Source organism: Callospermophilus lateralis, chromosome 1 (genome assembly GCF_048772815.1).
Source record: "Callospermophilus lateralis isolate mCalLat2 chromosome 1, mCalLat2.hap1, whole genome shotgun sequence".
Taxonomy (NCBI): Eukaryota; Metazoa; Chordata; class Mammalia; order Rodentia; family Sciuridae; genus Callospermophilus; species Callospermophilus lateralis.
The window spans coordinates 210,084,877-210,098,510 of NC_135305.1; the positions used below are offsets into that span (position 1 = coordinate 210,084,877).

At 57.2% G+C, this 13,634-nt stretch overlaps 1 protein-coding gene across 2 annotated transcripts; it reads right to left on the bottom strand.

The window, feature by feature from the left end:
• Positions 1-2,638: 2,638 nt before the first annotated feature.
• On the bottom strand, positions 2,639-13,575 carry Niban3 (niban apoptosis regulator 3). Of its 2 annotated transcripts, XM_076870469.2 has the most exons (15): positions 13,411-13,575; positions 11,772-11,902; positions 11,044-11,169; positions 10,609-10,723; positions 8,604-8,771; positions 7,884-7,999; positions 7,703-7,807; positions 7,425-7,587; positions 6,940-7,130; positions 5,947-6,105; positions 5,487-5,603; positions 5,303-5,410; positions 4,545-4,662; positions 3,162-3,245; positions 2,639-3,032 (listed from the first exon to the last, which is right to left on the bottom strand). In XM_076870469.2, exons 1-15 carry the CDS (start codon positions 13,463-13,465, stop codon positions 3,016-3,018), a joined length of 1,773 nt encoding a protein of 590 aa, XP_076726584.2. In that variant the 5' UTR covers positions 13,466-13,575; the 3' UTR covers positions 2,639-3,015. The 2 variants fall into 2 exon arrangements, with proteins under 2 accessions (XP_076726584.2, XP_076726575.2); XM_076870460.2 differs by lacking the exons at positions 2,639-3,032; positions 3,162-3,245; positions 4,545-4,662 and adding an exon at positions 4,672-5,182 and having other exon boundaries at positions 13,411-13,537.
• Positions 13,576-13,634: the final 59 nt, after the last annotated feature.

Sequence of the window (13,634 nt, forward strand, 5' to 3'; positions counted from 1 at the left end):
AAGGCAAAAAAGCTTATACTCGAGATTGGATAAGGAAAGAGCTTAAGAGCTTTCATGTTATTAAGAAAAACAAGAGGGCTGGGGATGTGGCTCAAGCGGTAGCGCGCTCGCCTGGCATGCGTGCGCCCCGGGTTCGAGCCTCAGCACCACATACAAACAAAGATGTTGTGTCTGTCGATAACTAAAAAAATAAAATATTAACTCTCTTAAAAACAAAACAAAACAAAAAAAAAAAAAACAAGATGACAGGATGTCTCATCCATCTGGAAAGATTTAGACACCCCTAGGGCAAATAGTGGCTTTGTCCAAGAGGGGAAGGCTAACAAATTCTCATGGCTACAATGTTTCCAGAATTAACAGCTCCACCCTGTCCCGGGAAGGGGAACACAGCTGGGGGTTGGAAAGCCTCTCTTTTGGCAGAGCTGGGGATGGTCCACGGTGTCCCATAGGCCAGGCAGGGGCTCGACCACCCAGACGCCTCCAGCTGAGAAGCGCAGCACAAATTTAGCTCAGAAAGTAGAGTTGGAAGAAAAGTCTGGAACGCTCAGGCTTCTCTCATTCTCTTGGGAAAGACGGAAAACCCAGATCAGAAAGGAAGGAAATCATCCGGAGTGTACAGGTCCCTCTGAAAGCTGACCGCAGCGGAACCCCAGGGAAATCCCTCGGAGGCCAGCTTCGGAGGCCAGCTCCGGAAGCCGCTGGACAGGCTGTGACACTGGAGAAGCTGCCAACCTCCGGTGAACAGATGACTTTTTTGGCAAGCAGAGGGAAGTCAGTAACTGAGCTCCTATCTCAGCACAGAAACCGGATACCCAGTTAAGACTGGGGACTGAGGAAAGCTCCTGGGAGAGGGGCTGCTCAGAGGCCCTGGGTTCCAGCCCCAGCACCCTTCCTTGCAAAAGAAAGTTTTGGAGACAGAACTAAACCCGGAAAGCTCACAGTAAGCTGAGGGGGAAAAAAATCATGACCTGTATCACAAAGCATTACTATCCTTAATATACAAAGAGTTGTTCTTTATCAACAAGAAAACACTAAACACTCCTGAAGGGAAAAGTAGGTAAAACCCAGGAACAATTAGCCTTAAAAATAACAACAAAAAATCATGAACATATGGCCAATAACAAGTTCAATTTAGCTATCAAAGCAATTTTTAAAAGACAATGAGGTAGTTATCTATCAAATTAGCAGGTTATTTTTCTTTAATGAAAAGTCCTCATGTGGAAAAAGATGTGTAGAAAATGCAGAAATGCTGGGGCTGGGGCTGGGGCTGGGGCTCAGTGGTAGAGTGCTCGCCTAGCACTAGCACATTCGAGGCCCTGGGTTCAGTCCTCAGCACCACATAAAAATAGATAAAATAAAGGCATTGCGTCCAACCACACACACACACACACACAAAGCCCTGCACAAAAGCAGTGGGTGTCTAAAAGAACACAGTTTTTCCAGAGGCTCAGGGGTTACAGAAGCCTAGATATGGCCCAGAATTTCCATGTGGAGACATTGAGCCAGTGGGAATGCGGTGGATGTGGGTGAAGTCAGCTCCAGGTGTCCCCGGGGAGATGGCGGGTGCAATGGCTGGCATGGGCACCAGACCTGGAAGCTTGGGGCAAGTCCTTTTTCAGACCTGAGCCTTGGTTTCCTCATCTGTAAAATGGTAAGCATCATAATGGTGCCCCCAAAATTAGCATGTCAAGGGCCTGGTGCATAAGGGATGCTCTATGGGGACTTAATGAAAACGTGACAGGAGTGGATAAGCATCCAGGGGGTATGTGGGTAAGGACAGGGACAGAAGGCTCTTGAAGAAGGAGATAAAAATACCGACCAAGCTGCCTGAGTGCAGTAGAGGATGTGACAGACGCTTCCTCTACATCCTGAGATTTCCCCCGGGGAGTTACCCACAAGGCTCTGCGCTTGCATGAGAAGTTGTTCCCTGGAATCTGGGGATTGATTCCAGGGCCCCCTACAGATACCAAAATCCTTAGATGCTTAAACTTCGCACATAAAGTAGCATTAACATTTGCCTCCTGTAAACTTCAAGTCATCTCTAGATGAGTATAATATCTGATCCAATGTGTATGCTAATTAAATAGTTGTTACATTGTATTGTTTATAAGGAAATAATGAACAAACAAAATGTCTGGGGCTAAGAATGTAGCTCAGTGGCAGAGCTTTCCCGAGCATGAGGAAGCCCTGGGTTCCATCCCAGTTCTGCAAAGCTCTGTACATGTTCATTCAGATGCAATTTTTTTTTCTCAAATATTTTTGATCCTTGGTTGGTTAAATTCCCAGATGTGAATCCCACATATTCAGAGCCTTGAAGGACACACAAGGTTATTCCCTGTGGCCTGAGCTGTTTGTCTGAAAGACTAGGAACAAAACACCCAGTAATTTAGTTCTGGTTAAAAAGTCTCAGGGGGCTGGGTACAGTGGAGCACACCTATAATCCCAGCGACTCGGGAGGCTGAGGCAGGAGGATGGCGAGTTCAAAGCCAGCCTCAGCAACTCAGCGAGACCTTGTCTCAAAATAAAAAATAAAAAGTGCTGGGGATGTGGCTCAGTGCTCCTGGTTCAATCCAGTTTAAAAAAAAAAAAGAAAAGAAAAGAAAGAGAGAGAGAGAAAGACTCTTTAACCATTTGTTCTCGTTAGTGCGAATATTCATCCATTTATCTCATTTATCTGCAGGAATTGGTGACAGGGTACTGCTCCAGAACAGCTGGGGAATGTATTAGTTAGCTATTGCTGTGTAACAAATTGACCCCTCAATATGCCCATCTCGCAGTGCCCTCACTGATGATAAACTCAAGGGTCATCCCATGGCCACAATGTCCCCTCCTCCTGTTGAGGACAGGAAGCAGCTGATGGGAAGCACCCTGCTTTGTCCTGGCCAGAAGAGATGGGTCACAGGCTCAGCACCAGCCCAGCTCCCAGGACTGAGCCCACATGCCTGTCAGAGCCGGGGCCCACAGGGTCCTTCTGCAGCGTAGAGAATCGACGGTGGCTTCTCGTCACCTTGATGGTCACCAGCTTGGCCCACCTAGCAGTGCAGGACAGGAGAGACGTGCTGTTCCATCCCCGAAGCCACACTCCCCAGAAGACCATGCACCCTGCACTGCCCCCGGCCCCTTAGAACCCACTGAGCACTGGGGAAACTTGGCGGTCTTACCTGCTCCCTCCTGGCACCACGGGGCCTCCGAGATGCCAACCTGAGCGCAGGGCGAGTCGCTGGTGCCAAGGCCCTTTTTCAATTCTGAAGTAAGAGATAAGCCCCTGGATGCATCTGGAGAGGCCCAGGGGCCCAGGGGCTGCCGTGCAAGTGCACTCTCCTAGAGAGGCCGCTGGACACCAAGGCTCCAGGCGAGGTCTTAACCAGGATCCTGAGCCTGGCCGGGGGCGCTCAGGGAGCCTCTTGCCATGCCCCTGTCAGCAGCAGACATTGCTAACCGAGCCTCGCACCCCTCATCCAACCCGGAGACCACCCCCTCCCAATACAGAAAGACATTAGAAATCAATTGACGATGGAGCCTTGAAGGACCCACAGCACGTCCAGGACCAGAAACCCACTGAGGCCCCTGGATCTGGGCTGAACGTTGCAGTCAGAGAATATCTTTTTTTTTTTCCTTCATTTAAAACTCCTGCTGTTCTAAGGCATCCTGGTTCCTGTTTGGCCACCCACAGGCAAGGACAGCCTCGCCCGGATCCCCTGGCTCCTGGGACGGCAACGTCTCAGGTTTCTGCCACCTCTCTGACCTCCTATGCTCCTTCCTCCCCTCTGTGTCCTTCAAATACAGGCTCTTCTGAGGTTCCTCTCTGTTCCTGACCTCGCTTCTGGGCTCCCCCTTGGCTGCTCCCTCTGCTTGGGCCCACTCCTTGTCCCCAGGACCATGGGGACCACAGCCTCCTTCGTAGCCTCCAGTGTGACTGCTCTCCCCCTCCCCTCACACACCCTCTGTGGCTCCCTATTGCCAAACAATAAAGTCCAAATTCCTCTTCCCGTCCTCCAAGTCCCTGCCCATGGGCTCCAGCAGCTTCCAGCCTCCCTCTCACACCCGTGTGCCAGCAAGATGGCACACAGATGCCATGACATCCCTGAACTGCCACTGCCTGCTGCCCACCCCCCAGCCCACTGTGCGCAAGGACACACACGTCTCTGGGGTCAAGGCCATTGTGGGCTCATGGGCAAACGGACCGGAGGGAGAGGTTTCTAGAGTTGTTCCCCAGCCCAGGCGCTCCGGAGGAGGCTGCCCAAGTCCGAGTACCCGGAGCCTCGGCACCAGCCCAGCGTGAAGCGGGGGTAAAGCCCATTCCTAGTCTTATACGGGTTTGATCCGGGGGTTTGTCCCAGCTTTTGAGCTCTGCCGCCTCCCCTGATCCTGAGGACCCCACACAGCTCTCATGGCCTTGCTAGATGCCCCCTCCCTCAGGGAGCCCGTCACTGTCCACCTGGGAATCTGGACCCCAGTCCCGACCCAGGTCAAAGGGCAAGTGTTACAAGAAGTGGGTGCAGCCAGGGCCTCCAGCCTCCTGAGGCACCGCGGGGCGGGCTCACCCTGGTCAATCCTCTCCAGCAAGACTTCCCGGATGACATCCTCGTAGATGCCCTCGATGGTCAGGGCCTGGCTGCCCATGGCAAGGACGTCCCCCTCAAACTCGGGCAGCTTCTGGAACTGTGGAGAGTTACACGCTACACTGGGGACAAGGACCTCTACACACCCAGGGGGTAGGTGTGGGTAGCTGGGGGAACTTGGGCCTCCGTTTTCTTATCTATAAAATGGACTCAGTGACCCATATCCCCCCCATATCCCCGAGGGCTGTTGGGCAGGTGAACAGCATTAGCAAGGTGCTATGGTCTGACCGTGTCCCCCAGAGTTCATGAGTTAGAAATTTAGTCCCCGGTGCATGCGACGAGAGATGGGTCCTTGAAGAGGTGGTTAGATACACTCCTGTCTCAGGGCCTTTGCATGTGCTGTGCCCTCTGCCTGGAACGCCCTCCAGGGACACACAGCTTGAACCTTTAGTTCCTTGCTTTTCAAGGGTCATTTCCCAAAGAGACCCTCCCTGACACCTGGCAACTCACATACTGCGCATCTGCCTCTTCCCTCCTCCATCTGGCAACACAGGGACCCGCCCAGCCGTCAGGTGGCAGGTCAAGGGTTATGAGAAAGGCGGAGGACCCAGAAGAGCCACCTGGTCCAGCCCCAGGATCAGGGAAGAAAAGCCTCTGATAGGCACAGTGGCTTTGCCAGGGAGGAAGCGCACTGTCCCTTCTATGGAAGCCCAACGCCCGCCCCGCCCCCCGGGACTCACGGTTCTGCAGCTCCGCTGGAGCTGGCTCAGCACGAAGGGCAGGAAGATGCTCAGCAGCCAGCCCCGGACGCACCTGCGCTGCTCAGCCTCGGCGTCGGACTGGGACTTCTGCAGGATACGCCCAGGGGCCGTCCCGCGGCCATTTAGGCAGCCAGGCCCACCCCACCCTCCCTGCAAACCTCACCTTCAGCACCCGCCCTCCCACTCTCCCCAGCTGCTCAGCCGCCTGCTGGCAGTCCAGGGAGGTGGTCAGACACTGGTCGGCCAGCTGCAGGAAGGTGGCCACGGCGTTGGCCATGAGCTGTGGGAAGAGGTGCTGAGATGACATGCCTGCCCAGCGCCCTCCAGCCCGCCCTGGTCAGCCAGCTCCCCACCCCCTCCTCCACCCACCGCTCATCTCAGGAAGAGGGGAGGTGCCAGGGCACCTGGATTGGGAAGTGGAGACCCAGCTGGAGTTCAACCCCCACTGCCAAGGGTTCTTGTGCAGTGTGCAAACTGAACAACCGTGCCAGGCAGCACCGGATCATCTCAATCCCTGCCTCTGACATGCAGGTCAGCTCTGCCGGTCACCCGGGTCCCCCCAGCACAGCTTGGCCACTGTTGCGTGGAGGCCACTCTTCCCCACAGACTCCTGCCGCCCTCACCTGCTGTGCAAGATCCTGGACCCCAAACACCAAGCTCTGTGTCCCCAGGAAGCCGAACGGTGCTGCCAGCTGCCCCAAGGTTCCAAGGCTGCGCTCGGCCTCCCGATAGCACTTCTGCATCAGCTCCGGGTCCCAGGGCATCTCCCCAAACGCGTAAACCTGTGCTCCCGGGGGGTTGGGTGACAAAAACCCATCAATGGATAGAAAAGCAAGCCCAAGGTCCCTGTGGCCAATTTGCTGAAGGAGAAATGCAAGTGGAGACACATGGCACTTCAGTTGTCACCAAAAACCTTGTAGTAAGTAACAGGTTTGGTGAGATGGACATAAAATAGAAAACCTGAAAAAAAAATGATAACAAGTGGTGTTGGCATGAATGAGAGTAAATGGACACACGCTCCCTGTCGGAATCACATCTGTAAACAACACCCGATGCCCTTTTCCTGCTGGGGTCTGGGGCTGCAAAAATGGAGTCTCTCAAACCTCTCTCTCTCTCTCTCTCTCTCTCTCTCTCTTTATTTTTGGTAAGCAGTATTGAACTCAGAGGCGCTTAACCACTGAGCCACATGAGCCCTTTTTATTTTTCACTTAGAGACAGGGTCTTAGTGCCTCGCTGTTGCTGAGGTTGACTCTGAACTCGCCATCCTCCTGCCTCAGCCCCTGGAGAAGCTGGGATCAGCCACGCACCGGGCTCTGCTCACATTTTTGTTTTTGGTTATTTATTATTTCCTTATATGCGGAGCAGAGAATCGAAGCCTCGCACGTGCCAGGCCAGTGCTCTACCACTGAGCCACAGCCCAGCCCTCCGCTCACTTTTCAAACTGAGCCAGATATCTGTCGCGTGGCGCTGAGGGGACTTCCACCAAGGTCCACAATAGATAAAGAGCAGCCTCAGACAAAGATCAGAGAAGGCTTTGCAACAGGAAGGAAGCAAGGTTCGCGTGGCTCTTGGGTACAGTTGACCTGCCACCCGCGGGTCTGAAGTCCCCCCCCCACCTCTCTGCGCAGCCGCGCGCTGGAGGGGTTCCCACGCAGGTGGCGGGACAGGCGGTCCATGCCCTGGGCGAGGAGGGTCCGCACCGCGTCCAGCGCGGCTTCCACGGCGCTCAGCAGCGTCTGCGTGACCTGGGACAGCCGCGTGTCCACCTTCCGGCTCAGGCAGGCCTTCAGCGGGCCCTGGACATCCGCTGCTTGTGGAAGGCACCGGCCTGAGGTCTCCACAGAGCACCCCAAGGCCGGGAGCGGGCGGGACCCTGGCTCAGCAGGGCCGAGGGGACCACAGCGCCCCTCCAGGCCTCCGCCTTCCCGGACCCTCCCGCTCCCAGGCCGCGCTCCGCCCCGGCCCCGCCCACTCGGCCTCTGGGCCCCGCCCTTTCTCCTTGCCGGCCCTGCCCCCTCCAGGGTTCCCAGGCCCCGCCCTGGGCTCTGGCTCCGCCCCCACACCCGGCCTCCCGCGGGCGGGCCTCGCCCCGCAGCCTCACCCCGCAGCCTCCCCGCCACGCGCGCCCGCAGCTGCAGCATCTGGTCGAGGTCCGGGCGGAGGCTCCTGTCCAGGGACGCGAGCAGCTCGTCCTTCTCCGGCTGGAAGGCGCGGAGCCCCGCCGAGACGCCCGCCAGGACCGCGGCGTAGACGGCGTCCGCGAGCTGCCCGACCAGCGCCCAGGACCGGGGGCGGGAGAGGACGCGAGAGTTAGGCGACGTCGTGGGTCGGGAACCGGGGCCGCCGCCCCTCACCTTCCCACCGGCCACACCCCGGTACCTCCGTCCAGGCCCAGGCCCGGGCGCGGCCAGCTCCCCGCAGGTCCCGCAGGCTCTGGGCCCGCGTCGCCGGCAGCAGTCCCCGCACCAGCACCGCGGTCAGCACCTGCAAGACGGGGCGTGGGCGCCGGGCCGGCCGCAGGCGTCCCGGGCGTCCCGATGCCGCGGGGTGGAGCACTGACCTCCGCATCGGAGCCCAGGGTCACGTCGTCCTCGCCAAAGTGGCCTCGGTGCTGCCGGTAGAGCCGGACGGCCTCCAGGAAGGCCCGGGCAGCCGGCGCCTGGCTCCGCTGCAGGACTGAAGGGCGGCTCCTCAGGGCACCCCCCCAGCCTGGCTCCCCAACAGCCGGGAGAGGCCCTCAGCTCTCCAGGAGCACCCAAGGGCCACCCACCTCCGCATCTGGGCACAAGCAAAACCCTCCCGCAGAAAACGCACTCCTGCAGGACCACCTCCACCATAGGGCACCCTGACTCCACTGAGGAAGGGAAACCCCTTATGCAACCACAGCCCCTAGTCAGCAGCTCGGGCCATTCAGAGGCCCCTAACTGCCCCCGGAGCCGGGTACAGTTTGTGCAGTCAACAACCGGTTCAACTGCATGTGCCCATCCTGTTTCCCTCCTTCACCTGGCTGACCCCTCATCTTTTCTAGATTTCAGCTTCAACATCTCCTCCTCTGGAAAGACCTCCCTCACCCCAAAGGCTGAGCTCCCGCAGGGCATGGTCTGTGTCTCCGTCACAGCCCTGGTGTTACTGTTCTCATAACTGCCTGGTGTCCTTTTTAACTTCCCCAGCAACCCATTTTATGGATAAGAAAACTGAGACATGAGGATGTCCCACGTGACAGAGCCATCTGATCCCAAACCCTGAGCCCCATTACTGCCTAAAACTTCCTGCGACCTACCTGTGCCCCGAAGTCGGATGCCACCCTGCAGGGCTAGACGCCAGGCTCGCTGTGCCTCTCTGGTGGCCGCAGAGAAGCAGAGGTGCCTGCGGAAGGGGTGCTGCAGGAATAGGGGGAAGCTCACAGGCGCTTCCAAGAGGGGTTCAGTCTCTTCTTGCACATGGTCCCCTGAAAGCAGGCCAGAAGAAGTCAAGTCATCATTCATCCATTCAGTCACTAAAGATACCCACAAAATACATAGGGCAGCCTGGCGGAAGGGGGGTCGCTCAATAAGCACGAACCGCCTAGGTGTAGCTGCCAGTGTTCAGGACACTCCTGATGCCGGCCCTGTATGCCCAGGGCAGACATCACCAACCCATCCCAGCCCTTGTTCCCCAGCCCAGCTTCCTCCTCAGCACAGCTTCCAGGCAGCCATCACCAATCGATCCCCGCTGGGATGCATCCGAGCGCTGTTTCCGGGAGTTCTGGAGTCAGTCAGGTCTCGGGTCAAACCTGGCTGAACTATTTTCTGACTCTACAAATTGGGCACACAGTTTTTTTCTCCCCATACTGGGAATTGAACCCAGGGGCACTGGACCACTGAGCCACATCCCCAGCCCTTTTTGTATTTTACTTAAAGATGGGGTTTCCCTGAAATGCTTAACGGCCTCAGTATCGCTGAGGCTGGCTTTGAACTCATGATCCTCCTGCCTCAGCCTCCTGAGCCGCTGGGATTACAGGCACGTGCCTGGCCAAATAGGGCACACTTTTTCCTCATTCTGAACCTCAGTTTTCTTGCCTATAAAATGGACTTAATATGATACTGATGACCCAGAACTGGAAATTGGGCAAAATGAGTGTATCCATTTTTGGTGAATTTACTTGGGGTCTCCTCAGTCCTCAGTATTTTGCTCTAATTTCCAGAGAGACACATACAGACTGTGAAAAGACCCAAAAATCCAGGTAGTGGAAATTCCTGGACCTCCCAGCTCAGAGATAAAAATCTAGACACGATTCAGATTTTGAAGTCTGCATGTGGGCCGGGGATATGGTTCAGTGGTGGACATTTGTCCAGCACCATGAGGCCCTGGGTTCCATCCCCAGCCCTAGAAAATAAATAAAAACTAAAAAATAAAATCTACATGCAAATGTGGGGGGGCACCTGTGAAACAGACGGGGTCTTCTGGCCTGTCACTGGCTGTTCTGCCCCTTGGTGTCGGGGCTCCCTCGGCAGGTGCAATGTCAGGGCCATCATTGACTCAAGCAGCCGGAAGGAGGGCGTGGGTCTTAATCAGCAGCCACGCGCTTGTCTGCCTGTTTGCTGGTAGAATGAGCTTGGCTGTGAAGCCGGGGGTGGGATTTGGCTCTGGGCCTTACCAACCATGGGACATTCTCAGCCTCAACGTCCTCATCTGTGAAATGGGGTCATCAGTGCAGAGTCTGCCGGCTGCGCAGGCACAAGATAGCACCCCCAGCCTACCCTGGCCCAGGGGTGTTGCTTCTCACCCTAAACCTTTTCCTGCACCATGTTGGAGGAGGAAGAGGAAGAGAGAGGGAGAAAGAGGGAGAGAGAGAGATAGAGGAAGAAAGAGGGAGAGAGAGAGAGAAAGGGGGACACACACCCCCACACTTGCACCTTCAAGCGCCCTCAGCGGATAGATGAACCCTGCAGCCAAATCTGGGCGACCCCCCCCCCAGTGTCCGTCTCCCCGCGAGCCTGCTGACTCTGGGTTTTCTGGCTTTTACCCACTCTGCCGTTTCGGTTCCCCTCGGGTGACCTGACTGCTCCTCTCAGCCTGGAGAGACTGGGGGTTTCTTCCCAGAGGGCGAGAGCCCCCCCAGGGGCCATGCTGCTCTCTCTGCCAGGGGAGGTGACATCTGGAGACTGTTGGGGTCACGTCTGGGATGGGGGGATTGCCGCAGTGTGTGAGGCCAGGGGTGCTGCTCAGCTCCCGCCGTGCACCCAGGGTGGTCGCCGGCTCCCAGGACATGCTGAGCGGGGAGCCCTACTTCTGGGGAGCCCTACCGGAGGAGTCTGGGCACAGCGCGTCCAGGAGGCGGAGGTACTCGGGCTGGGACGTCAGGAGCGTGTACCCCGTCAGGGCGGTGGAGCCGAGGACACGGCGCCCGCTTTCATATTCCTACAGGACCCAGGACAGGTGCCGTCAGCGGAAAACGCCCCCCCCCCGCCCAGCCCCTCCCCCCGGCCCCAGCGCCCCGCCCCCTCCGCGCTGAGCGGGGACGGTCCCTGGAGCATTTTCCCTGCGCAGCGGAACGCCTTCGCCCCATTTCACGGAGAGTGATCTCTCCCAGCTCGGGCGATGGGACGAGGCGGTCGCCCCCCCAGGCCCAGTGCACGGGGCTCTCGTTCATCCCGGTGCCAGCGCTGGCCCCGCAAGGTGCCGGGAGAAGGCAGGACGCAAGACGCCAGAGGCAGAAGGGACGCGGGCCACCCGCGCACCTCTTTGTGCCTGAACCATTCCAGACGACCGTCCCCACGAAGAACGCAGAAGACCGGTTGCCACCGGGGCGGGTGGCCCTGCAGGTGCATCAGGGCCCCTCGGTGCTCGCGGACGCGCGGCAGCTTCTGCACAAGAAAGGACCAGGGGATGCTGAGCTCTCCATCACCCGGACAGTTCTGGCTGTGGTGGGACGTTTTTAAGTCCAGGTGCCGCAAGTGAAGGGCACACCGCCCCTCCTCCTCCTCCTCCTCCTCCTGAGCTGTTGCCCAGCTTGGCCTCCAACTCCTGAGCTCAAGGGATCCTCCTGCCTCAGCCTCCTGAGCAGCTAGGACGGCAGCCAACACCACTCTCTAACAGCACCCCCCCTCCTGTTTTTCTTTGGGTACTGGGAATTAAACCCAGGGGTGCTCTACCACTAAGCTGCAGCCCCAGCTCTTTTTATATTTTATTTTGAGAAGCGGTCTTACTAAATTTCTGAGGGCCTCACTAAGTGGCAGAGGCTGACTTCAAACTTGTGATCCTCCTGCCTCAGCCTCCTGAGTTGCTGGGATTACAGGCTGTGAGCCTCTGCTGCCACCATGTGTCCTTAGGGACCTAACCAGGGATTCGGTGTGAAGCACACACACAGGGAACATTTGTTCCAAAGATGAATATTGCTAAGGCCCTGGCAGGGCATGTGGGCTGAGGAGGCCCGGACACTCAGGCCCCTGCAACCAGTGGCACCCACTTTGCTGCGAAACAGCTGGCATCCGGCTGGCTCCTGGGGGCCCAGCTCTCTGGAGATCTGCCTCAGGACAGATGCGGCCAGCTGCCTGCGGTAACAAGGCAGGAAGTTCCTCAGCAGGACGTCCACCTCACCTGCGGGGACAAAGGGACAGCCGCCCCATTGGGCCCTAAACAGCTGCCTGGGAAGAGAACAGATGGGGGCCCCTGAAGCTGCTGAGGGGACCTGTCCTGAATCCGTTCACCCTCAACGCCCCAACCGTCTCCACGGGCTCAGGGGACCCGGGCCTCGCTGGTGTCTTACTGTAAATGTCATTCAGAGTCTAAAGCACGGAGCCCGGTCACACATCCACGCCAGGGTCACCAAATTCAGAGCTGGAGCAGACCCCTCACATCCCAGGAGTCCTCCCGCCCCTTTGCCCCGCCACGTTTTATGGCGGAGTGACACTCCCCTGTGTGTGCTCCTGTCTCTTCACCCACTGAAGGGCATCCAGGGTGGCTCCACAGTTTAGCTACTGTGAATTGTGCTGCTGTAAACATGGGTGTGGCTGTGTCCCTGTGGTATGATGTTTTTAAGTCCTTTGGGTATAGACGGAGGACAGGGACAGCAGGGTCAAATGGTGGTTCCATTCCCAATTTTCCCAGAACCCTCCACACTGCTTTCCAGATTGGCTGCACCAATTTGCAGTCCCACCAGCAATGTATGAGTGGGCCTTTCCCCACATCCTTGCCCTCTTTATTTTTTGAGACAGCGTCTTACTAAGGTGCCCAGGCTGAACTTGAACTTGCAATCGTCCTTCCTCAGCCTCCCAAGTAGCTGGGATTGAAGGTGTACAGCACCACACCCAGCTAAATCTTAACCTTGTTTAAACCACTATAGGAAAAAAAAAAAAAACAAAACCCAAGTCTGCACAGGTGACTGACTCACTGTGTCCTCCAGCGGCTCTCCAGGACAGGCTTCGCTGCCTGTCAACAGACTGGAGAATAAGTCCTAGACAGGGGACAGCACTCACCAAGGGCACAGTGAGGGAGGCCAGCACCTGATTCTGAACTTGGGCAGTCTGCAACGTGCACCACAGACCCTTGCACACTTGCAGTTCCTCCCATGACGCGATGCTCTTCCCACATCTCCTGCCTGCCCACTCCGCCACACGCCCCAGCCCTTGTGTGACCCCGTCTCCCCTCTTCCATCTCCATCTGTCACTCCCACCGTGATTTCCAGTCCAACTGCCATTTGGTTGACCATGACTTGTCCCTCTTTCCTTACCATGTCCCCAGGACTCAGCACACAGTAGGTGCTCAATCTCAATATGAGGGAACAGAGTGACTCAGACAGCACCAACACTGGCTCTGACTCCTGAGTCCCCAGGGCATGCAGAGGGACCTGCTGGGCCCAGCCACCTAGGAGGGCCATCCTTGGGGGACCAACTGTGCCCAGGACACCTCCCACCTGGTCCCATGCCCCATACTTTGAAACCTTGCCCCAAACAGGTCATCGGATTCACCAAATAAAAACGCAGAACATTAGTCACATTTGAATTCATTTAAATAAGGAGCCTTGTCCAGCACAAGTCTATCCCACTTATACCTACAAATCACCGCTCCGTCTGGAAGTCACTGCACCCCCCCCGCCCCCGGCTCACCCTTCAGTTGCTGCTGCTGCTGCTTGTCCAAGGGACTGGAGGGCCGGGCCCCCATCCTGCTGTGGTCCCCGGGGCCCCTGGGCTGGAGAGGACACGCTTCTCCCCTCAGCCTCCCAGGTTGCTGGGCACGGGACACCCCAGGAACAAAGTGCCTGGTGGCCTGGGCGCGTGGCCATGCAGAAGCAGCAGGGCGGGGTGCAGGGGTGCAGATGCCAGCCTGCCCC

Bases quoted from the DNA above. Each gene is read 5' to 3' on its own strand.
- Niban3 (XM_076870469.2), bottom strand. From the start codon at position 13,465: ATGGGGGCCCGGCCCTCCAGTCCCTTGGACAAGCAGCAGCAGCAGCAA. The intron at 5,604-5,946 runs GTGAGGGCGGCA...CTCTTCCCACAG, and splicing joins TCCAGGATCTTGCACAGCAG to CTCATGGCCAACGCCGTGGC. The intron at 4,663-5,302 runs GTGAGTCCCGGG...AACTCTCCACAG, and splicing joins TCCAGCGGAGCTGCAGAACC to TTCCAGAAGCTGCCCGAGTT.